Source organism: Hyperolius riggenbachi, chromosome 9 (genome assembly GCF_040937935.1).
Source record: "Hyperolius riggenbachi isolate aHypRig1 chromosome 9, aHypRig1.pri, whole genome shotgun sequence".
NCBI classification, from domain to species: Eukaryota; Metazoa; Chordata; class Amphibia; order Anura; family Hyperoliidae; genus Hyperolius; species Hyperolius riggenbachi.
Genome location: NC_090654.1, coordinates 253,870,146 through 253,895,648, shown reverse-complemented (window position 1 = coordinate 253,895,648; position 25,503 = coordinate 253,870,146). Strand labels below are relative to the sequence as shown.

The window sequence follows — 25,503 nt, the reverse complement described above, 5'->3', positions numbered from 1 at the left end:
ACACAACGACTGTAGTAAAGACAATCAATATATTTTATTTATGAACTCCAAATATGCTACGCGTTTCGCAGGTTTAAATCCCGCTTCATCAGGCAATAACAAAGGAGCAATAGCATATGTGGTCAGTAGAAGAGCCAGGCACCTTCTACTGACCACATATGCTCCGTTGTTATTGCCTGATGAAGTGGGATCAAACCTGCGAAACGCGTTGCATATTTGGAGTTCATAAATAAAATATATTGACTGTCTTTACTACAGTCGTTGTGTGTCTACTTGGAGGAGGTAAATCCACCACTACCTCCTCTATTTACCAAGAATTTGGTTTTTAAGCTCATTTAGCTTCCTTTTATCTTTTTGGCGCCTCTGTTCTCCTGCATAATATTGAGTCCACCCTGGGTGGAGGGTTGAACCCCCTTTTTCTCATCTACAGAGAGTGACTTCTTATTCCTGAGTGGAGTCAGGAAAATCTCCCCACCTGCCTTTACAGTGGTTGCCTAATGGTAACCCTGGTTTGTGAGTATTAATATTTACTCTATCTAGTAACCCTTTACCAGTACACATTACACTATTGGGGCTCTTGGTGTTCCTTGTTTTTACAATCAATTTCAGGAAGATATCAGTCGTATATCTGATCTACCACCATTTGCACAGTGTATAGCCAGCATTACAGCAGCACTTTGTGGGCAGATTACATGCATTAGAGATGGATCAACTGATTGTGGAAAGACATCCAATTAGTCTTCCTCCATAGATATCTTACAGCTTGAATTATTGTTGTATTATATGGCTTGAGCACAACTTTGCTATAGATCTGTGTGCCTTATCTTTACAGAAAGCTGAGCCTGTTATGAAGACACAAGAGAGGAGTCGGCCGCAGAAGAGGCCATACACAGCCACATCTTATGCTGACACCGAAGGGTCCAGACAAGACCCTCAGATGGCCCAGGAGAATATAAGAGCAACCCAGAAGGGAATAGAGTCGTCCTATGACAGTGTTCAGGAACTGGCCAAGGTGATTGACATTTACCTTAGGTACATGATCACGTGTGTTCAAGCTACCAAGCAGTGGCGTAACTAAGGAGCTATGGGCCCCAGTGCAAGTTTTACATTGGGCCCCCCCCCCCCCCCCCCCCCCAAGCACTCTATACATTACAATTGATACGGCGCACCAAAACGTGCAAAGAAGTGTCAGAGGTGTAAGAAGGGGATGGGGGACAGCTTGTTAATGGTTATTATAATTCAAAGAATCTATACAAGTGAATATTATCAGCACAAGACCAATAAAGAGCCAATATTGCAGTTGAGGGAGGGCCCTACATTGCCTTTGGCCCAAGGGCACTGGTGCAGTCGAGGCCTCTGCAGCCCCTATTGCTACTATGGGTATCTCACTGCGACAGCACCAGAAAAATCATAAATGTAAGCATCAAGATTATTTTGGTGTAAAGGTCCATTAGTGTTTTTGCAGGTTGAGGACCTTTTTTATGGCTATTTTCAAAGGTTGACGGGGAGATCTTCTCAAAGGTGGCCACACACACACCATACAATAAAATGATCCAATTTTAGGGCAATTTGATAAAAACGATCTGCTGTACAGAAAAAAAATCGATGATTTTTTTCTTTTTTTTTCACCAGTATACTCATCTGAGAAATCTAATTGAATTTCCCTTTTTGTTTTCTATATAAGTCAATTGGGAGCGGTGCATTTTTCTGATCAGTTTTTCAGAAAATTGAATGGTGTGGAGTGTGTCAATATCTTAATGTATAGATCCAAGCATTTGTTTTCATAATGGGGGGGGGGGGGGGGGGGGGGGGAATTGAACTCCTGTGTGGTACATTGATCAGATTTTTCAAATGTTACAATCAGTCAAATTTCACAATCAGAAAAATTAATTGAAATTCTTGAATTGAAATGAAATTTAAAAAAATGTATGGCGTTTAGCCACCTTAAGAGATTTGCCTTGGGGCCCTGTGAGATATAATTATACACATACTGTACCTATTATTATTATTTAGTATTTATATACCACTGACCTCATCTTCCACAGCTATTTACAGAGTAAATTGTATTGTCACTAACTGTCCCTCAGACGGGCTCACAATCTAGGCCCTACCATAGTCATATGTCAATATATGTATCATGTAGTGTATGCATCATAATCTAGGGTCAATTTAGGGGAAGGCAATTAGCTGTATGTTTTTGTGATGTGGGAGGAAACTGTAATGCCAGGGGGAAACCCACACAGACACGGGGAGAACATACAAACTCCTTGCACGTGTTGCCCTGGCTGGGATTCGAACCGGGAATGCAGCGTTGCCAGGCGATATCGCCAACCACTATGCCATGTCCACTCCTTAATCTGGTGTGCTTTTATTTTGTAGAAAAGGAAGAAGGCATTGCAGGAAATGATCCGCCTGTATCAGTTTTATAGCTCCTGTGGGGAGTTCCAGTCCTGGATGGATGACAAGGAGAAAATATTTCAGGCTTTCCAGCCTAATCCTGATAATGTGGAGGTCATGCAGCAAAAATATGAGGTATGAAAAAAAATCATTCACTGCAAACTTTACAGTATAATAACTTACAAATTGTTTATTCATCCACAGTTCATAAGTCAGCTGTTATCTACCTGCCTTATGTGTTATTAGACAGCTTTGTGTTGTCATTTTAACAAAATTAGAAGTTTGCAGAATACATTTGTAAGTCAAAGCGGCTCTGAACTCAGAACTTCCTCTCTGATCTAAAAGATAAGCAACAGCATAATAACCTTTTGAAGATAAACATTTCCTTGTTACAGCGTATAGAACTCCTGCTGAGATTCTGCAGAGTGGTTACTTCCTGGGAGCACAGAAAGGGTTAACCTCCTGTGTTTACCTCCTGTGTTGACATTTTAGCTCAGAATTCGGCAGAGTTGGCAGACAGCTGACAACTCAAATTCCACACTCATTACTTGCTGAGAATGGAGAATTAGACAGGCTGTGGGCTGTTCTCTATAAACATACACGGTGGATTTCTCTGGGTTTCCTTGTCTCCTGTGCAAGAGTTCAGGTCTGCTTTGAATTTTCGGTGCCTGAAGAGTCTTTATTGCGTACATTTGTGGATTGTAGAATTTAGCAGACTTTGTACTCTAGTAGTCTTCAGTGCATTTATGTCGCAGGCTGCATCTCATGTTATATATTCCTGGCCTGTACAGGTGCCCATTACCGGTTTGATTTTTGACAAGCTTATTCAGATTGAAAGAACAGATTGACTTTAAACGAAGGTGGCCACTAATGATACAATTTGCCGAACGATTGATTATGATCAGATTGTTTGGATCGAAATTTGGATCAGTTTCATTAGTCTGATCAGATTGGTTAGGAGATTTTTTTTGTCCATTAGTAGTCCCAAACAATCATTTACAATCGTTCATACAAAGAATCATTTGTAATCGATCAGCAGATTGTATCATTAGTGGCTACTTCAACACATATACCCTATATCAAAACCAGTTGTGATCATATCGATGAAAAAAAATAACCACGCTGATCAATCGGTTATTTGAGGAAACACTCAATAGTGTGAATGTTCCGGATCGATTGGGCCCACCAGCTTCTATGTTTTTTCTGTGTTTGTGTTTTGTTTTTGTATTTTCAAGCAAGGACCATTACCGATTAGTACAGAATGCTGCTGCCAGATTGCTAACAAACCAGGCTCTCCGCTGTCACATTACACCGATTCTCTGCTCACTGCACTGTGGCTACCTGTAAAATGGAGAATTGGATTTTTGACATTCAAATCCCTATACAACTTAGGCCCTGGATACTTGAAAGACTTGCTGGAACTGCACTACACCTCTCACAACCTCAGATCAGCAGGATCCATAAACTGACACTCCCAGAGTGCCCCTCAGAACCTTCAGAGCCAGAGCTTTCTGTCATGCTGCCCTTACCTTTTCGGAATTCTTTACCACACTCAGTGAAGACAGCCTTATCGCGGTTATCAAAATCCAGACCGAAAAGCCACCTTTTTAGCCTGGCATTTGCGGACTTGTAGAATTCTTCTCGGTATTAAAATTTATCATTCAACTAATTACTGGTCTGAGCCGTGCTCATACGCTTTGAGTCCTATGGGAGAAAAGCGCTTTACAAATGTTTGTGTTTTTGTTCTTACAATATAATCTGAAAATGGGATCATTTGCTAAAAATCATACTGTGAATGGGCACATTTACAATGTAGATGCACAGTACCTGGCAGCCCGCTGTATTCTCTACTTTTTACTTAAAGAGAACCCGAGGTGTGTTTAAAGAATTTTATCTGCATACAGAGGCTGGATCTGCCTATACAGCCCAGCCTCTGTTGCTATCCCAAACCCCCCTAAGGTCCCCCTGCACTCTGCAATCCCCCATAAATCACAGCCGTGCTGTGAGGCTGTGTTTACATCTGTAGTGTCATTCTCGGCTGCTCTCCCGCCTCCTGCATAGCTCCGGTCACTGCCCCCATCCCTTCCCTCCAATCAGCGGGGAGGGAAGGGATGCAGGCGGGGACCGGAGTTCTGCAGGAGGCGGGGAGAGCAGCAGACTGACACTGTAGAGATAAACACAGCCAGCTCTGACAAGCTGTTTGTCAGCAGCGTGGCTGTGATTTATGAGGGATTGCAGAGTGCAGGGGGACCTTAGGGGGGTTTGGGATAGCAACAGAGGCTAGGCTGTATAGGCAGATCCAGCCTCTGTATGCAGATAACATTCTTCAAACCCACCTCGGGTTCTCTTTAACCTAACCCTACTCTCACACAGAATCCTCCCCTGGTGGTGCCTAAATCTAACCATTCCCACGGTGGCACCTAACCCTAATCACCCCTTCCCGGTGGTACCTAACTCTAACCCCCCCCCCCCCCTCCCGGTGGTGCCTAAACCTAACCACCACCACTGGTGGTGCCTAACCATAACCACTCTCCCTGTACAATCAACCTTACACACATAAAACCAGAGCCGGATTAAGGCTAAATGGGGCCCTAAGCAAAGTAACTGATTTGGGCCCCCCATCATGTCGTAATAGAATCAGAAGATGCAGCTGCACAGCAACATGCCACACACACCGGGGGCAGCCAAGCTACTGGTTGCTATGGACAACAGCCCGCTTTCCTCTGTGGGTGCACAATGCAGGGAATAGCAGCGGCAAAATGCAGAGTGAGAGATGAATGGCTGGGACATTTGCAGTCAGGGGCTGGGGCACCCCTGTGAAGAGGGCGCCAGATATCACAGCAGCAGCACTTTCCCCCTGCATCTCCAGCCTGGCAATAGCAGAAAGCTCCGGACACCGCCAAACCGGAAGCCGTTCCCCAGACAGAATTACATAACCACCCCCACCACCGAACAACCGATTTCCTCCCAAACTAGACAGCCACCATGCAGCCTCCATCCCAGTGAATACGATAGTCCAGCAGAGAAGGCAGCCGCAGCGGGGGAGAATGACAGCACCAGATGACTCACATTCACCTATTGCGATCCAAGCAATAGAGGTCCCGTCATCTGGAGCCCATCTGTCTCCTCTAGAGTGCTGCCGCTCTGTTACTACTACTATTACTACTTCCTGTCTGATCTGAGAATCAGGAAGTTCAGAGCGAGCGGCTGCACTGTAGAAGAGACAGATGGGTTTCAGATGACGGGATCTCTATCGCTTGGATCATGGATAGGTGAGTGAGCGTTTGCCATCTGCTGCTATCATTCTTACTGCAGCTGTGGTTCTCTGTGGGAAGGCAGGGCGGAATGGGCAGCGGCAGAGCGCACAGTAGCAGGAGGGGGACCTAGGAGGAGAGCCTGGCTCTGAAGACAATCATCAGCGCACGGTGACGGCATAATTTGACAAGACAAGATAAGACAAATGACATTTATATCACACTTTTCTCCTGGCGGACTCAAAGCGCCAGAGCTGCAGCCACTACGGCGCGCTCTATAGGCAGTAGCAGTGTTACAGAAACTTGCCTAAGGTCTCCTACTGAATAGGTGCTGGCTTACTGAACAGGCAGAGCCAAGATTCGAACCCTGGTCTCCTGTGTCAGAGGCAGAGCCCTTAAAGGGACTTCGAGCAGTGCCTGTGGGTATGCCTTTAAGCATACCCACAACTAATTAATTACATCCTCACACCTACCAGCATGATGTTTGTAATTAAATCCCCCTGGGTTCCTTATATTTCATTGCATTGTGCTGAATCGAGCTGCCAACTTTGGAGAAAAGTCGTCCTGTGGCCGTTATTTCGATCGCGAAAATAGCAGAAACCAAAAGGCATAGGGCGGCCGTTTATATATCATTGGAAAGAGGAGAAAGAGAGCTTTAAAATGATATGCATCTTTCCATAGTTACTGCGCTGCTCAGAGTCCCTTTAACCATTATACCATCCAGCCACCGCTGACAGGATGGTGAGGGCTGGTTTATGTGCTGATGGGGCTCCTTTGACTCTGAATGGGGCCCCAAGCGACTGCTTTTGTTGCCTGGTCAGTAATCCGGCCCTGCATAAAACGATAATATATTTGATAATGTAAAATCTGTACATACAAACAAAATATGACAAAAACTATACCATTGCAAGTTTCTAAAACGATAACCTATTTCAAAAACTTTTATGTTGTTATGTGGAAAACAATATTTACTACAGCAGAAAAATGTGTGCATCAAACACCAAGTTAAAACCTGATAAATCTGGCTTTGCAAATTTGGCCTAATTGGCTAATCACAAGACATTGCATGCATTTGCTTTCGCATGCCTAAATAGGCGGGTTCTAAAACTAATACCTGCGGGGATTAGTTCGTGCTACATTAGCACTATCCAGGAGCGCCACGGGGAGGCTTCCCAATGCCCCCATACAGCCGGGGAGCCGCAGGGCTCCAAGCCCTCTCACTGCTCAAAAACAACACAGCAGCACCCCAGAGGGGGAGGTTGGGAGGTGCAGCTACCTCCCAAAATTGAAAACAGGCACTTAGACTTAAAGGGAAGGTCCAAGCAAAAAAAAAAAATGAGTTTCACTTACCTGGGGCTTCTACCAGCCCCATGTAGCCATCCTGTGCCCTCGTAGTCACTCACTGCTGCTCCAGTCCCCCGCTGGCAGCTTTCTGACCTCGGAGGTCAGGGCCGCATTGCATACATTTTTACGCATTCCAGCTAGTGCAGGAACAAAAATGTATGCGTTGCACCACTAACGCGTAAAAATGTGTGTGTTAATGTTCCTGCACTAGCGGGAATGCGTAAAAATGTACGCAATGCGGCCCTGACCTCCGAGGTCAGAAAGCTGCCAGCGGGGGACTGGAGCAGCAGTGAGTGACTACGAGGGCACAGGATGGCTACATGGGGCTGGTAGAAGCCCCAGGTAAGTTAAACTCATTTTTTTTTTTTGCTTGGACCTTCCCTTTAAAGGATACCCGAACTGACATTTGACATGATGAGATAGACGTGTGTATGTACAGTTCCTAGCACACATATAACTATGCTGTGTTTGGTTTTTATCTTTCTCTGCCTGAAAGAGTTAAATATTAGGTATGTAGGTGGCTGACTCAGTCCTGACTCAGGAAGTGACTACAGTGTGACCCTCACTGATAAGAAATTCGCCTTTTTATCTCTTTCTTGCTCTCAGAAGCCATTTTCTGCTAGGAAAGTGTTTTATTGTTGGAATTTCTTATCAGTGAGGGTCACAATGTAGTCACTTCCTGTCTGAGTCAGGACTGAGTCAGCCACCTACATACCTGATATTTAACTCTTTCAGGCAGAGAAAGAAAAAAAGGAACACAGCATAGTTATTTGTGTGCTAGGCACTGTACATACACATGTCTATCTCATCATGTCAAATGTCAGTTCGGGTATCCTTTAATGTCCATTGCGTTCTGCTACATGAGCACGACTTGGGGGCAACACATGGGAAAGGAGTGAAGCATGAGCCACCCCAAGCTTGTGGGGCTCAGGGGCGGCTCTCACGCAACACAATATTTATCCCGCGCCCTTTTCTCTGCTTTGGGCACCATATTAGCGATCATGGGCGCAACAATAGACCCTGCAAGGGATGCAGTTGCAGGAGGGCCCAGAAGCCACAGGGGGGCCTGTCCTGAAAAACTGCCAACTAAAAGACAAGGAGAGAAAAAACTTTCTGCTCTATGCACAGTTGGACAGTTTGTATAATGACTGCATCTGCTCAGCCTCTGATAAGGAATCATACAAAGTTTTTTAGACAAAGATTTGTAGGCAGTCCCTATTCAGTGTTCAACAGGGTCTTGTGTACAGTGCTGCTCTCCTTCCTTCACAGCTACCCCTCCTCAAGAGCTGTGTGCTGTAGTGATGCTTTGATGCTTGAGGAGTCTGGGTACAGAGAGAAAAAGCTTTGTATTCTCTGCACAATCTAATGACTGCATTGGCGGGGAGGGGCATGGGGTTGGCAGAGGGGGCCCCATCCAAATTTTCACAGGGGGGCCCAGTGATTTCTAGTTATGCCCCTGTTAGCGATAAATGCGTGAGTTTATGGCGCCGCCCTTTTCGTCCAGTAGCCGCCGGCGCCCTTTTTTTTCTGCTACCTATATAAGGAAAATCTGAGTATGAGTTGGAGAAATAATCAGAATATGTGAGTGTGAAGGCACAATATTGCAGGAGGAAGCATGAGGGCGAGTGACAGAGCCAAGGGCTGGCTACACAGGAAAAGAACAGAATATTCAGGAAGGCAGTAATTAACCAAAAAACGTTTATTTTTTGACTGATTAGTTACGTTAATGATGTGGCTTTTTCCTGACAACAGTTATGTTTCCCAGATACAAAAGAACATTGTGTCAAACATTATAAGTGTTATTGGCATAGAAAGTTAAACATAGCTGAACATGTTTCAAGTATTGAATGGAGACGGAGCTGGCGCTTGGATCTGTTCACTTCTGCCAAAGTCATGTATACATGTGTGATTCATTTTCATGCTGCAATTACCCTACCAGTGTTCATCCTGCGAGGTTTACAAAAGATGGTCTTCTGTTGCAGAACTTCCTGACTGACCTCGCAGCTGGCAAAGCCCGCCTAGATGAGATCAACAACATGGCTGACATATTGGTCAAGGGAGCCCCTGACAGGAAGAAGGAAATTCAGGATCACCAAAGGGCTATCGGGCAGAGGTGTGTACTGTAATTTGTGATATTTTTGTTTTGTTTTGATTGATGCTTTTTTTGTTTGTTTTTAAATTTGTTTGGCATCAGCAAAATGCAGGAGAGTGGGTCACAGACTGAACTATGTGAGAAAATCATAACCTGCACCCATGGGAGCCTGTGCTAAAATAGTTGTGCGTAGATTTGGGTTTAGGCTGGAGCAGACCCCAGACACTTCCATTGGTCACTGAGAGAAAATTATATAGCTTTAAAGTGGTCTGAAACTCTGACATAACATTCAATAAAAATGTGTTTTCCTACTTTTTATTACTCATACAGTTATCATATTTGCTTTTGTGCAGAAGTAATATTTTCTGTTTACAAATTACAAGTTTCAAAAGTGTAGTTTATCTTGCCCTGGAACCTGCCATTGCATTTTATTCAAACTGTTTTTTTATTATATATTAACATCTAATTAGCTGTTCTGAGCTGTTTGTGTGCTTGAAGCACAGAGAGCTTTACAGAGAGCTCCTTTTCACTTGTTACACTGTGTTTACACACATGTATCAACATTGGAATGCAAACAAAGATACTGTTATCTCTAGTTTGGATGCGGATTTGAAGCTGAATAGCAGGACAAAGTGCTTTGTTTAACCATTTCACTGATAATCTGCTTAAAAAAAATTCTGGCATAGTAGCTTTCAAGCTGTGAGGAATCTTTTAGAGCAAAGTATAAATGCTGAATTTCAGACCACTTTAATACCTCAAAACCTGCTTTATTGCACAATCAATCAAGGTAAAATGTTGCAAACTCCAGTATTCTATCTCCCCAAGGTCCAAGATTTCCCAAAGATTTTCCGACCGATTTCCGTTCACTTTAGTGAAAATTGATTGGAAAATGTATTGAAATTCAGATCTGACATGTTGGTAAAAATCTGACAAGTAAATCTGGCACAAAATTGTATCTTGTGTACCTAGCATTACAATGTTCGCACTTGGCCTGAACACCTAAGTGTAGAAGTAAAGGCAAAGCAGAAAGAGAAAGCCTCCAGCCACAGAGGGCCAACTTCTTCTCTCAAAAGCCGCAGGGAGGTTCTGAGCTTTGCTCACTTGATCCAAAATGAAGCAATTTCATATTTGCTCTCTTTCAAGCTAAACCATAACTCCTGACCCTATGAAAATATCATTCTGATAAGTATACCCCAGGGGCACTTTTTTCTGTTACAGGTTTTCTTCAAGTATTCTTTTTATTCTAATACTGTGGCTACCGCTTTCATATTTTTTACTCATAGCATTTTTGTTTCTGTAGATATTTTTTTATTCCGCAAATTTTTAATAAAATTACAAGTCATTTTATGGCTGTTACCGGCTTCCGAGTACCACAGACGAACTTGCCTCTCTGGAGTGACGCTACCCAGAGGATTGTATTGTTTTAGTAAGAATATTGTTTCTTTCCCGCAGGCCTAGAACAGTCAAAAGGGACCTTTTCTCTTTATAATTGAAAGGTAGTGGCAGTTTACCTATAGAGTGTGCTTAGTTGGTTTTTCCACACGTTGCCTCTTCCTTGCGTGTCTGTTTGCCCAATTCCAGCTACTCCAGCACATCGATTGCATCCTCAAGGTCGGATGGTCTGAGAACTGAAATAGATTGGGAGGCATGAAGTGGTCTGGCCAGTAGGGGGTGTGTGACACGGGTCATTTTGTGTTGCTTTCTGGAGCCCGTGGCAATCAGAAGGTCTAGAGTTGTGTTGTTCCTCTGCCTGCCTACAGTTATTGAAGACCAGGGCCGGTCCTGGACTTTCTGCTGCCTGAGGCAAAGATCGTGAAGGCCCCTCCCCCCCCCCCCCCCCCCGGGCCCCAGGCACCCACAGCAGGCACCCTTACCCTCCTCCCCACCCACGGCCATCCTCACCCTCCTCCCCACCCACAGCAGGCACCATCACCCTCCTCCCCACCCACAGCCATCCTCACCCTCCTCCCCACCCACAGCAGGCACCATCACCCTCCTCCCCACCCATGGCCATCCTCACCCTCCTCCCCACCCACAGCAGGCACCATCACCCTCCTCCCCACCCATGGCCATCCTCACCCTCCTCCCCACCCACAGCAGGCACCATCACCATCCTCCCCACCCATGGGCACCATCCCCCTCCTCCCCACCCACAGCAGGCACCCTTACTCTCCTCCCCACCCATGGGCACCATCACCCTCCTTCCCACCCACAGCAGGCACCCTTACCCTCCTCCCCACCCATGGGAACCATCACCCTCCTCCCCACCCACGGCCATCCTCACCCTCCTCCCCACCCACAGCAGGCACCATCACCCTCCTCCCCACCCACGGCCATCCTCACCCTCCTCCCCACCCACAGCAGGCACCATCACCATCCTCCCCACCCACAGCAGGCACCCTTACCCTCCTCCCCACCCATTCCAAATAATAAATATACCACCACCTCATCCACCAGTCAGTCTGACTGACTACTACAGTCACAATCACAAAACATTAAAATACAAAATCGGAATCCGACCCGACCCCACCGCTAAGAGCAGAGCAGCCAGAGCCAGGGGCAGCCGCAGCAAAGTGACTCACCAGGGTGCAGGGATGGTGGGGTCCGGACCGCGATGACAATGGCGGAGGGCAGGCCAGCCGGCGGGCACGAGCCAGGCAGCATCCATCTTGTGCCGGCGGGCAGAGGGCAGCAGGCGGGCAAGGCCGGGGGGCTCTTTATTGTCACGGTCACGAGCGGCAGCACTCAGTGACCGTGACTATCATCGCATTGGCGGGCGGCGGGCAGAGGCAGCGTGCTGCGTGACTTCAGTTACTTCCGTTCCCGCCGAATTCTGCAGGCGGAGCGGAGGCAGCGCAGCGGAGCAGCCAGGACAGCCTCACAGTCAGAGGCCTAGTAGGCGGCAGAGCTCGCCGCGGAAGTCCGGCATGGTGGGTGGGTGTGGGCCGTCACGCAAGTGGCAGGGGCCAGGCTGGCGCCGCCGCCGCGTCACTGTGCACACAGGAGGCCAGGGTCACTCACCGGGAGACTTCACTGCAGCACTTGAGGCGGCCAGGCAGGCGGGCGGCAGTAGCCGATAGGTTACAGTGACACTCCAGTCTCTCCTGAGGGCGGCAAGAACCAGGCGCAGGCACTTCCTCTTAATGCCTGGTGCCGCCCCTCCACTTCCTGCCACCTGAGGAACCCGCCTCACCCCGCCTCATGGGCGGGCCGGCCCTGTATGAAGACCATATTCCATCAATTCACATTTGTGATTCTGTTCTTCAGCTGGAATCGTCTGGAAACGCTGAAAGAGCAGAAAGGAGCTGAGCTGATAGGCCTGGCGGATGTGAAGACTTTCATGCAAAACTGTCAAAACATGGAGCTTCTTATACAGGAAAAGCTGAAGGAGCTGCAGAATGCAGAGCCATCTGGGAACCTGGACTCGGAGGAACGCCAGCTGAAGGCACATGAGAGGGACATCGATGCCCTGGAGAGAAAAATTGCTTACCTAAAGTCCATGGAAGAGTCGTAAGTAATGGATTTTTGGGGACATCTAATGTATGTTTAATTTCTTTGCTCAGCACTTTACATGGGATTTGTTATTATTTTACTTATTTATATTTTTCATGGCTTTCTATAGCGCTAACCTCTTCCACAGCGCTTTACAGCACTTTTACAGTCTTCTCATTATCAATCTTACAATCTTATCCCCATCATAGTTATATGTTGATCATAGTCTAAGGCCTATTTTTGTGGGGGAAGCCATTAAACTTATACATATGATTTTGTGATGTAAAAAGAAATTGGATGCCTGGGGAAAACCCACGCAGACTCGGGAGCTTTTAGACTGCACAGAGCTATTTACCTGACACAGCTCTAGGAGAAAGTGCTGTCCACTATGCACAGTTATGTATGCAAATGAGGCAGTCAAACGGTCAATTTTAGCTCCATGGCCTGAATAGTAAACAGAAGGCAGATCAGTTGCGTGCATGAAAAAAGGGCGCCGTTAAAAAAGGGCCCGGCTGGATAACAAAATGGCACCGGTGGATAACGAAATCTGATAACGGTAAACATCGTTCTCAAACTTAGTTAACGATAAATACCATTGTAAAGATAGACGGGCAATAATTTATTTTATACTGAAAAAAAAATATAAAACTGTTGTTTGCCACTAATTTTTTATTTACCATTGCTACTGAATATACAATTCAATATCTAAAATGTTTTGTTTTTACAGAATTGGTTTGCTTTAAAGGGACTCCGAGCACCTCTCATGGGCATGCCTTTAAGAATCTGACCTGTGCTGCAAAGTACTTAAAGTGAACCAGAGACGAAGCACCATCATGTATTTTACCATATAGATCAGTGGGAACATTAGAGAAAACACCTACCATGCTTTCTGTTTCATTCTGCACTGCACAGCTTGTTTCTTATCAGACCTGATAAAATCTCTGACTAAGCATTCAGTCTGGTTTTGCTATAATGACTCAGTTATAATGATTCCTGAGCAGAGCAGAGCAGGATTGGACTTCAAAAGACATGAGAGAACACAGACTGAGCTATAAATATTCCTGAGCAAAGCCAGACTGAATGCTCAGTTGGGGATTTTATCAGGGCTTATTAGAAGCAAGCTGTGCAGTGCAGAATGAAACAGAAAGCAAGGTAGGTGTTTTCTCTAATGTTCTCACTGATATATATATATATATATATATATATATATATATATATATATATATATATATATATATGGTAAAATACATGAGGGTGCTTTGTCTCCGGTTCCCTGTAAAGATGCATATCTTTCTGTAGCTTGTGCTCCCCTCTTTCATTTGATGCCATTCTACACCAAATAGTTTTCGTTCGATTTCATTTTAAAAATCGCGGCTGCCATCTTGGCTATGTTATAACTTCTGGGTCACCCCTGTCTTCTCTGTTAGAGAAGTGCATCACTGAATGAAGCAGGAAGAGGAAGTGACACGCATGGCCATTGCAAGAGGCTCCTCCAGATGGGTCATAGCACGACTCTTTGTTGGAAGTCATCTGGCTTAAAGGCATGACCATGAGAGGTGCTCGGAGTCCCTCGTAAAATAAATAAATATATATATATATATATATATATATATATATATATATATATATATATATATATATATATATATATATATATATATAATACAATCCCCGGACTTCTTCCAGCCCCCTCGCCACCTTCCCACACTACCTGGATCCTCCACCAGGTGGCCCAGTAATTTTGCAGGTTGGGGCAAACTGTGCATGCGTGGACGATTAAAACAACCTTTGAGGATGGCGAGTGAGCCAACGTCCTAAAGGGGACTGGAGGAAGCCACAGGTATGTCTAAAACTTTTTTTTCTTGTTTAGGTTTACTTTAAAGGGACTCTGAAGTGTAAAAAAACCCTTCTGATATAATGCATTGTATGCGTAGTATGGATAATTAATGGAACATTAGTAGCAAAGAAATATTATTATTTTCAGTTATATAGATTTTTTTTTATAACATTGCATCATTCTCTAATAATTGCAGTTTACAAATTACACTCTGTATTTTAACCACTTGAGGACCTAGGGCTTTCTACCCCTTAAGGACCGGCCACTTTTTTTCCATTCAGACCACTGCAGCTTTCACGGTTTATTGCTCGCTCATACAACCTACCACCTAAATGAATTTTGGCTCCTTTTCTTGTCACTAATAAAGCTTTCTTTTGGTGCTATTTGATTGCTCCTGCGATTTTTACTTTTTATTATATTCATCAAAAAAGACATGAATTTTGGCAAAAAAATGATTTTTTTAACTTTCTGTGCTGACATTTTTCAAATAAAGTAAAATTTCTGTATACATGCAGCGCGAAAAATATGGACAAACATGTTTTTGATAAAAAAAAACCCATTCAGTGTATATTTATTGGTTTGGGTAAAAGTTATAGCGTTTACAAACTATGGTGCAAAAAGTGAATTTTCCCATTTTCAAGCATCTCTGACTTTTCTGACCCCCTGTCATGTTTCATGAGGGCCTAGAATTCCAGGATAGTATAAATACCCCCCAAATGACCCCATTTTGGAAAGAAGACATCCCAAAGTATTCACTGAGAGGCATAGTGAGTTCATAGAAGATATTATTTTTTGTCACAAGTAAGCGGAAAATGACACTTTGTGAGAAAAAAAAAAAAAAAGTTTCCATTTCTTCTAACTTGCGACAAAAAAAAATGAAATCTGCCACGGACTCACCATGCCCCTCTCTGAATACCTTGAAGGGTCTACTTTCCAAAATGGGGTCATTTGTGGGGTGTGTTTACTGTCCTGACATTTTGGGGGGTGCTAAATTGTAAGCACCCCTGTAAAGCCTAAAGGTGCTCATTGGACTTTGGACCCCTTAGCGCAGTTAGGCTGCAAAAAAGTGCTACACATGTGGTATTGCCGTACTCAGGAGAAGTAGTATAATGTGTTTTGGGGTGTATTTTTACACATACCCATGCTGGGTGGGAGAAATATCTCTGTAAATGACAATTTGTTAATTTTTTTTACACACAATTGTTCATTTACAGAGATCTTTCTCCCACTCAGCATGGGTGTGTGTAAAAATACACCACAAAACACATTATACTACTTCTCCTGAGTACGGCAATACCACATGTGTGGCACTTTTGTGCACCCTAACTGCGCTAAAGGGCCCAAAGTCCAATGAGTACCTTTAGGATTTCACAGGTCATTTTGAGAAATTTTGTTTCAAGACTACTCCTCACGGTTTAGGGCCCCTAAAATGCCAGGGCAGTATAGGAACCCCACAAATGACCCCATTTTAGAAAGAAGACACCCCAAGGTATTCCGTTAGGAGTATGGTGAGTTCATAGAAGAATTTATTTTTTGTCAAAAGTTAGCGGAAAATGACACTTTGTGAAAAAACACAATTAAAATCAATTTCCGCTAACTTGTGACAAAAAATAAAATCTTCTATGAACTCGCCATACTACTAACGGAATACCTTGGGGTGTCTTCTTTCTAAAATGGGGTCATTTGTGGGGTTCCTATACTGCCCTGGCATTTAAGGGGCCCTAAACCGTGAGGAGTAGTCTTGAAACGAAATTTCTCAAAATGACCTGTGAAATCCTAAAGGTACTCATTGGACTTTGGGCCCTTTAGCGCAGTTAGGGTGCAAAAAAGTGCCACACATGTGGTATCGCCGTACTCGAGAGAAGTAGTACAATGTGTTTTGAGGTGTATTTTTACACATACCCATGCTGGGTGGGAGAAATAACTCTGTAAATGGACAATTGTGTGTAAAAAAATCAAAAGATTGTCATTTACAGAGGTATTTCTCCCACCCAGCATGGGTATGTGTAAAAATACACCCCAAAACACATTATACTACTTCTCCCGAGTACGGCAATACCACATGTGTGGCACTTTTTTGCACCCTAACTGCGCTAAAGGGCCCAAAGTCCAATGAGTACCTTTACCGCCTATACCGCCCTGGCATTTTACGGGCCCAAAACCGTGAGTAGTCTGGAAACCAAATGTCTCAAAATGACTGTTCAGGGGTATAAGCATCTGCAAATTTTGATGACAGGTGGTCTATGAGGGGCCGAATTTTGTGGAACCGGTCATAAGCAGGGTGGCCTTTTAGATGACAGGTTGTATTGGGCCTGATCTGATGGATAGGAGTGCTAGGGGGGTGACAGGAGGTGATTGATGGGTGTCTCAGGGGGTGATTAGAGGGGAAAATAGATGCACTCAATGCACTGGGGAGGTGATCGGAAGGGGGTCTGAGGGGGATCTGAGGGTTTGGCCGAGTGATCAGGAGCCCACACGGGGCAAATTAGGGCCTGATCTGATGGGTAGGTGTGCTAGGGGGTGACAGGTAGTGACAGGAGGTGATTGATGGATGTCTCAAGGTGTGATTAGTGGGGGGAATAGATGCAAGTAATGCAATGGCGAGGTGATCAGGGCTGGGGTCTGAGGGTGTGGGCGGGTGATTGGGTGCCCTAGGGGCAGATGGGGGTCTAATCTGATGGGTAGCAGTGACAGGGGGTGATTGATGGGTAATTAGTGGGTGTTTAGAGGAGAGAACAGATGCAATGCACTTGGGAGGTGATCTGACTGCGGGTCTGCAGGCGATCGGATGGTGTGGGTGGGTGATCAGATTGCCCGCAAGGGGCAGGTTAGGGGCTGATTGATGGGTGGCAGTGACAGGGGGTGACAGGGGGTGATTGATGGGTGATAGGTGATTGGCAGGTGATTGACAGGTGATCAGTGGGTTATTACAGGGAAGAACAGATGTAATTAATGCACTGGCGAATTGATAAGGGGGGGGGTCAGAGGGCAATCTGAGCGTGTTGGCGGGTGATTGGGTGCCCGCAAGGGGCAGATTAGGGTCTGATCTGATAGGTAAAAGTGACAGGTGGTGATAGGGGGTGATTGATGGGTAATTAGTGGGTGTTTAGAGGAGAGAATAGATGTAAACAATGGATTTGGGAGGTGATCTGATGTCGGATCTGCGGGCGATCTATTGGTGTGGGTGGGTGATCAAATTGCCCGCAAGGGGCAGGTTAGGGGCTGATTGATGGGTGGCAGTGACAGGGGGTGACAGGGGGTGATTGATGGGTGATAGGTGATTGGCAGGTGATTGACAGGTGATCAGTGGATTATTACAGGGAAGACCAGATGTAATTAATGCACTGGCGAATTGATAAGGGGGGGGAGGGGGGGTCTGAGGGCAATCTGAGCGTGTGGGCGGGTGATTGGGTGCCCGCAAGGGGCAGATTAGGGTCTGATCTGATAGGTAACAGTGACAGGTGGTGATAGGGGGTGATTGATGGGTAATTAGTGGGTGTTTAGAGGAGAGAATAGATGTAAACAATGGATTTGGGAGGTGATCTGATGTCGGATCTGCGGGCGATCTATTGGTGTGGGTGGGTGATCAGATTGCCCGCAAGGGGCAGGTTAGGGGCTGATTGTTGGGTGGCAGTGACAGGGGGTGATTGATGGGTGATTGATGGGTGATTGATGGGTGATTGACAGGTTATCAGGGGGGATAGATGCATACAGTACACAGGGGGGGGTCTGGGGGGGGGTCCTGGGGAGAATCTGAGGGGTGGGGGGGTGATCAGGAGGGGGCAGGGGGCAGGGGGGGAGATAAAAAAAAAATAGCGTTGATAGATAGTGACAGGGAGTGATTGATGGGTTATTAGGGGGGTGATTGGGTGCAAACAGGGGTCTGGGGGGTGGGCAGGGGGGGGTCTGAGGGGTGCTGTGGGCGATCAGTGGGCGGGGGGGGGGCAGATCAGTGTGTTTGGGTGCAGACTAGGGTGGCTGCAGCCTGCCCTGGTGGTCCCTCCGACACTGGGACCACCAGGGCAGGAGGCAGCCTGTATAATACACTTTGTATACATTACAAAGTGTATTATACACTTTGTAGCGGCGATCGCGGGGTTAACATCCCGCCGGCGCTTCCGTATGGCCGGCGGGATGTTACGGCGGGTGGGCGGAGCCAGTTGCCGGGGGAAGCGCGCGTCATCAATGACGCGATCGCTCCCCCGGCATAGGAAAAGGACGCAACGCCCTAAGGCGTATTGCGGTCCTTAAGGCATACTTTGCCGCCGCCCATGGGCTGTGGGCGGTCGGCAAGTGGTTAAACTATGAAACACAGCAGAGCAAATGACCCTTTGAACTCCCCTACAGTAAAACCTTATTTGAAGCTGCCTCTCACTGCCTCTTTGATGTTGAGGTGCTTCAGAAAATAGGACCGTCTCTAACTCAAGTTGGGTCGGAAAGCTCAGAGAAGCTCTTTTGCATAGATAACTAAAGTTTCTTGACCCTTCCTGTGCTGTAAACAATATAAGACTAATGTTCTATTTCTTAGCTGTACTACACATATAATGAATTATATCATAAGTTTATTTTCACTTCAGATTCCCTTTTTTAAAGTGTACCTAAGATGTAATTTACTAAAGCATTTATACTTACCTGGGGCTTCCTTCAGTCCCCTTTAGCCATTGGCTCACTCACCGTCCTTCCAGACCGCTCTGATCATCTGCCCCAGGTAAGTATAAATGCTGTTGTAAATTTTATCTCGGGTTACCTTTACGCAAACTGATGTAAACTTGAATTACAATCTATTAGCTGTGTTTGGTATTTTTAGTATGGTAATCCACTTTAGTTTGATTATCACATTTTCTGCTGGTTTTGGTTTTCCTTTCAGAATGAGAGACACAAACCCACAAGAGGCCTTAGCCATCAGAAAACAGATTGAACATATGGAGAAGCTTCTTGAACAGCTGAAAGAAGAAGCTCAGAATAAACGGGACCAAGTGCAGAAGAGGAAAGATGAGAAGACTTTCCTACAGGACAGTCATAGACAGATGCTGTGGGTACAGGATATGAAGGACAAGCTGACCAGTGAGGAGATGGGCACTGATGTGGCGTCTTCTGAGCAGCTACTCCGAGACCATCAGTACCTTCTCAAAGAAATCCAAGGCCAGAAGGACAGGTGAGGAACATAAGCAACAATAAAATAAGCCATACACTATTAGAACTTAAAATTTAAGTCAGTAAAAAAACTAGATGCTCATTTTGATTGATTTGGATTGAAACTTGACAGGGGAACTGTCCCTCAGAGAAGCTCAGAATCTGCCCTGCTCAGCGCGCTTGCTTGCAGTACTATTTAATGGCTTCTTTGGGGGTGGTGCTCCCTGGCTTTGTTGTTGTCCAGATGTCATTAAAGGAGTACTGTAGGGGGGTTGGGGAAAAAAGAGTTGAACTTACCTAGGGCTTCTAATGGTCCACCGCATGCGTCCTGTGCCCGCGCAGCCACTCACCGATGCTCCAGTCCCGCTTCCGTTTCACTTCTGGAATTTCCGACTTTAAAGTCGGAAAACCAATGCACTTGCGTGGCCGCGCCCTCGCTCCCGCTGCTGTCGCCAGGAGTATATTGCGCAGGCCCAGTACGATTTGCGCCTGCACAGCATACTTCTGGTGATGTCAGCGGAAGCGAGGACACGGCCATGCAGGCGCAGTGGTTTTTCGACTTAAAAGTTGGAAATTCCAGAAGTGAACTGGAGGCGGGGACCGGACCACCGGTGAGTGGCTGAGCGGGCACAGGACGCCTGTGGGGGGACCATTAGAAGTTCAGGGTAAATTCAACTTTTTTTTTTCCCCGACCCCTACAGTAGTCCTTTAACCTCTTGATGTCTCAGCATCATTGTCTTTGATCAGATGTATACTGTAATTTTAAGGCCTGAAGACGGGTCCCAGTGATCCGAAACAAGTCAATGTTGTCACCTAAAGAAAAATCTAAGAAAATTTATATTTTACAATTTTTGAATGAACCTATTATTGATGCGAATTGATGGATACATACATTATTGAAGAAATGCTCATGTATTTTTGCACTTTTGTATTTTTTCGATATACTAAATAAGCTCATTTTCATTACTGGTTTCCGTATACTTTTCCTGCTATGACATATCCATGTACTTGATTAAGCAGATTGAATTCAGACACAGGCATTATTCAGCTGTTCTCAGAGATTCTGGTCTTTCTTTTTCATTAATAACTTTGATGAACAGAGGCGCCAGCAGAATAAAAACAATAATTAAAAGTGTTAAAATATGCTGGGGAGGCAGTGGTGGACTTACCTCCAAAAGCAGACTAGACTACTTGTCTGACATAAATAAACACTTTATTAGTACCCCAATAGAAGCAACGCGTTTCGCAGGACCAAGCCCGCTTCATCAGACAATAAAACGGGACAAACCGTACCTCTCAGGTAGCACGTATAGCGCTATATGTGCTATTTGAGAGCTACTGTTTTGTCCCCTGTTTTATTGCCTGATGAAGCGGGCTTGGTCCTGCGAAATGCGTTGCATCTATTGGGGTACTAATAAAGTGTTTATTTATGTCAGACAAGTAGTCTAGTCTGCTTTCGAAGGTAAGTCCACCACTGCCTCCTAAGCATATTTTAAAACTTTTAATTATTGTTTTTATTCTGCTGGCGCCTCTGTTCATCAAAGTTATTATAGTGTCCACCCTTGGTGGAAGGGGGGACCTACCCCTACCTTTCTTCTATCTACAGAGAGCGACTTCTTAACCTCCTTGCCGGTTATCCCGAGCTCAGCTCGGGGTAACCTGCGCAGGAGGATATCTCAGGCCCCGCTGGGCCGATTTGCATAATTTTTTTTTTTGTTACAAGCAGCTAGCACTTTGCTAGCTGCTTGTAACTTCCAATCGCCGCCGCTCGCCGCCGATCGGCCGCAATCCGCCGCGCCGAGTCGCTCCCCCCGCCCCAGAGCCCTGCGCTGCCTGGCCAATCAGTGCCAGGCAGCGTTGAGGGGCGGATCGGGATTCCCTATGACGTCATGACGTCGGTGACGTCATCCCGCCCCGTCGCCATGGCGACCGGGGAAGCCCTGCAGGAAATCCCGTTCTCAACGGGATTCCCTGCATACTCTGATCGCCGAAGGCGATCGGAGTGGGTGGGGGGATGCCGCCGCTTAGCGGCTATCATGTAGCGAGCCCTTGGCTCGCTACATGATTTAAAAAAAAAATAAATTAAAAAAATGTGCGGCGCTGCCTCCTTGCCGGATTTTTTAGACCGGCAAGGAGGTTAACCCTGACTGAGGACAGGTCTAATCTCCTCACCTGCATTCACAGTGGTTGCCTCAGCGGTAACCCTTGTTTGTGAGTATAACCTTCTCACATTACATTATTCACTATTGTCCTGAGCATACTACACCATATTGGGCTCTCTGTGTCTTTTTCTTATTTCTTTTTCTTTAGGCTATTGTCACACTGACCCGTTGCAACAGATAATATATTCCTTTAGAAAGCTTTGTGTGTGATTATATTGTAATGCTACTTGTTAGCAGTGCGGTGCATTGGTATCCATCAGAATAAGGCCTCGTTCACATCATTTAGCGCAGGTGGCTGTACGATCGGAACGCAACGGGTGTGATCGCAAGCAATCTGTGCCACTATGTGCTGCGCTGCTGATCCCGTTAATTACAGTGAATGGGTCGGCACTGCAATTCTCGAAAAATGCATGCAGCAGCGCGACAGCGCAGCGCATGTGATGGGAACGGTTGAAGTGCTTTCTATGCCCTTCTACCATTCTTGCATGTCACACACTATACCAAAATGCGCACGGCAGCACGTATAGTGGGAACGAGGCCTTATGCAAGGCATGCTGTGCGTTAACGGGCTACGCGCATGTTTACAGTTACAGAGAAGCATACTTTATGTACTGTGTACATCAATGCATCACATTGCACGCGTTACGCAAAATGCGACTTTTCTCCTCCGTTGCATTTGGGATCCTGTTTATTCAGGATGTACAATGCCCCAGTGTGAAACTAGCCTTCTACATATATTTTAAATACGTTTCCAAGAAAGATAAAATAGACCAATTATCTTGGCTTGGACAAACATACCTATTGCTATTGTGAAGTGATGATGGGGATATGTGCGCCTGCACCAATCATGCCAAGTATTATCATTCTTACTCTGAAATTGTCAGCCACTGGTTACTGTACGGAACCTAAAAATGTATAAAGGACCACTTTCATGAAAAATTGTAAAATGTAAAACGCATACATAGAAAATGTACATTTCTCCTAGAGTAAAATGCATTATAATTTTCCTTTTTCTTATGTTGCTGTCACTTACAGAAGGTATTTAAAAGCTGACAAACCTGACAGATTTTGGACTAGTCCATTTTCTTAGGGGGGGGGGGGGGGTTCCCAACATTTCCTTTATTCTTTATAAACGCTCTCCCTGGAAAGGATTTATACAATGATCTTCCCTACTCATTTGCACACTAATTTGTTAGCTGGGCTGCAGTTCAGTAAGTCCTTTTGTAAATAAACAAATAACTTAGAATCCACCATAAGGAAATTGACTAGTCTAAAACATGACAGATCTGTCAGCTTTTAAATACCCACTGTAAGTGACCACAACACTACAAAAATGTACATTATAGTGCATATTACTGTGGGGAAAATGTGCATTTTATACGCATGTATTTTATATTTTACAATCTTTCAGGATAGTTGTCCTTTAACTGTTATCTGACAGTCTTCATGTCACTTCATGCTTGTTGGTGTCTTATGATACTCAGTTGGGACTGAGCGACAGCTGGCAGATCATGTGACCCAGTCCATATCCAGATGCTGAAAATTCAGGACTATGCATAGGCTCCATATAATATCATTAATTCCAATGGTTGTAGAGTAATGAATTTGTTGGTCTGATGTTTTGGGACCGCTAAGTATCTCTTTCTCAAGACAAAACAATCCAGGTGATGAAACGCCACCCAGCTCTCTACCCTCGCACCCAAGGCAATGTGCATTCAACGGTAGGCTGCCCTATAAACATGGACTCCCAGACCACAGTTGGTAACACCTGTTTCCAAGCCAAACAGCTTATGTTTTATCTCCTTATCAGCACATACCTGGATGACTGTAGGTTTACCCTTAATGAAACTGATACAAATCCAATTCTAATGGTTATAATTTGTGAAAAAACTCATCTACAAACTTGCAGCATAATAAAACATAAATAACAGAACATTGAACTGAGGAGTTTATTTCTGTCTTGATAAATAGAATAGTGGAGCTGCAGCAGATGGGCCAGGCGGTGTTACAGAACAATAGGAGCCCAGAAGTACGGGACTCTTTGGTGAACCTCATCCAGGAGTACAACACACTTGGTGACCTGTGGATGGCAAGAAAAAGCAGACTGGACCAAGGCTTGGAGCTGCAGCAGTTCTTGCGGGAAGCTGACAGCATCAATGCAGCTCTGTCCAGCCATGAGGCCTTCCTGCGAGTCAATGATCTTGGGGTAAGATGGCATGAACTCATGATCTGTGTGCTTTAGGCACATAAAGGGGACCTGAAGCGACATGTAAGATGTTGTTATAAATATGTGTATATCCAGTCCTAGCCCTACATAGACTTAGTCTGTGTGCTTTATTTTTCTTCAAAGTAAGGGTTAAGAATCCAGGGCTCTACATGGCGGTTTCTCTGCAGCAGGATTGCAGTCAGGAGTGCGTAACTCTCACAAATAAATAATTACAGACCGTAAAACTCCTGTAAAACTCAGAAAATCACTTTGGAGTGCAGCAACGGGTAAAGGGGTCAATACTAGTTTAAAGTGACAATTAAGGCAGACAAAACATGAGTTTTACTCAACTGGGGCTACTACCCGCCCCTGCAGCCATCTTGTACCCTCGCAGTCTCGATCGGATCCTTCTGTCCCCCATTGGCAGCTACTTTAGTTTTTGGGGACAGGCCCGACAGGCCTGGCCACGCGTCTGCTTCTACGCTTTCTGTTCAGCAATAGCGCCCTCTATCCTGCCATTGCGGATTGGAATACAAAGAAGCAGACGCGTGGCCATGCCTGTCCCGAAAATGAAAGTAGCTGCCGGTGAGGGACAGGAGGATCCGATAGAGACTACAAGGGTACAGGATGGCTGCACAGGGCTGGTAGAAGCCCCAGGTGCGTAAAACGCTTTTTTTTTTCCCCCTTAAGCTTTGTCTGTATGAGAACGGAGTAAACAGTCGGCCAAAATGTTAAACTTAGATTTTTAACCTTTTAAATGAAAATAAAACTACCTAAAGATAATCAAGATATTCAATTGATTTTCTGATCAATTCATTTTTATTTAAGTTTGCTTTAAATGTCTTAAAACCCTCCACTGTTTCATTTTACTCTAGATCTGTATATCTGACTATAGTGCATAATTATCATTAGTTGTAAAAAAAAATGTCTTGATTTCTTTACTGTGAACTGCAGCTTGGTCACTGCCACCTGTAACTCTGCTTCAGGCAGTTTGCGGGGCCCTGCCACCTGTAACTCTGCTTCAGGCAGTTTGCGGGGCCCTGCCACCTGTAGCTCTGCTTCAGGCAGTGTGTGGGGCCCTGCCACCTGTAGCTCTGCTTCAGGCAGTGTGCGGGGCCCTGCCACCTGTAGCTCTGCTTCAGGCAGTGTGTGGGGCCCTGCCACCTGTAGCTCTGCTTCAGGCAGTGTGTGGGGCCCTGCCACCTGTAGCTCTGCTTCAGGCAGTGTGCGGGGCCCTGCCACCTGTAGCTCTGCTTCAGGCAGTGTGCGGGGCCCTGCCACCTGTAGCTCTGCTTCAGGCAGTGTGTGGGGCCCTGCCACCTGTAGCTCTGCTTCAGGCAGTGTGTGGGGCCCTGCCACCTGTAGCTCTGCTTCAGGCAGTGTGTGGGGCCCTGCCACCTGTAGCTCTGCTTCAGGCAGTGTGTGGGGCCCTGCCACCTGTAGCTCTGCTTCAGGCAGTGTGTGGGGCCCTGCCACCTGTAGCTCTGCTTCAGGCAGTGTGTGGGGCCCTGCCACCTGTAGCTCTGCTTCAGGCAGTGTGTGGGGCCCTGCCACCTGTAGCTCTGCTTCAGGCAGTGTGTGGGGCC

At 45.7% G+C, this 25,503-nt stretch overlaps 1 protein-coding gene across 2 annotated transcripts in view; it reads left to right on the top strand.

The window, feature by feature from the left end:
• The window catches only part of SPTBN5 (spectrin beta, non-erythrocytic 5), a 379,061-nt gene that overhangs the window by 44,390 nt on the left and 309,168 nt on the right, over positions 1-25,503 (top strand). For both annotated transcript variants that reach the window (XM_068254311.1, XM_068254312.1), the window contains 6 exons: positions 833-1,012; positions 2,380-2,532; positions 8,978-9,108; positions 12,355-12,597; positions 19,284-19,571; positions 23,683-23,917. In XM_068254311.1, coding sequence (XP_068110412.1) covers positions 833-1,012; positions 2,380-2,532; positions 8,978-9,108; positions 12,355-12,597; positions 19,284-19,571; positions 23,683-23,917 — 1,230 coding nt within the window. The remainder of the gene's footprint in view (positions 1-832; positions 1,013-2,379; positions 2,533-8,977; positions 9,109-12,354; positions 12,598-19,283; positions 19,572-23,682; positions 23,918-25,503) is intronic.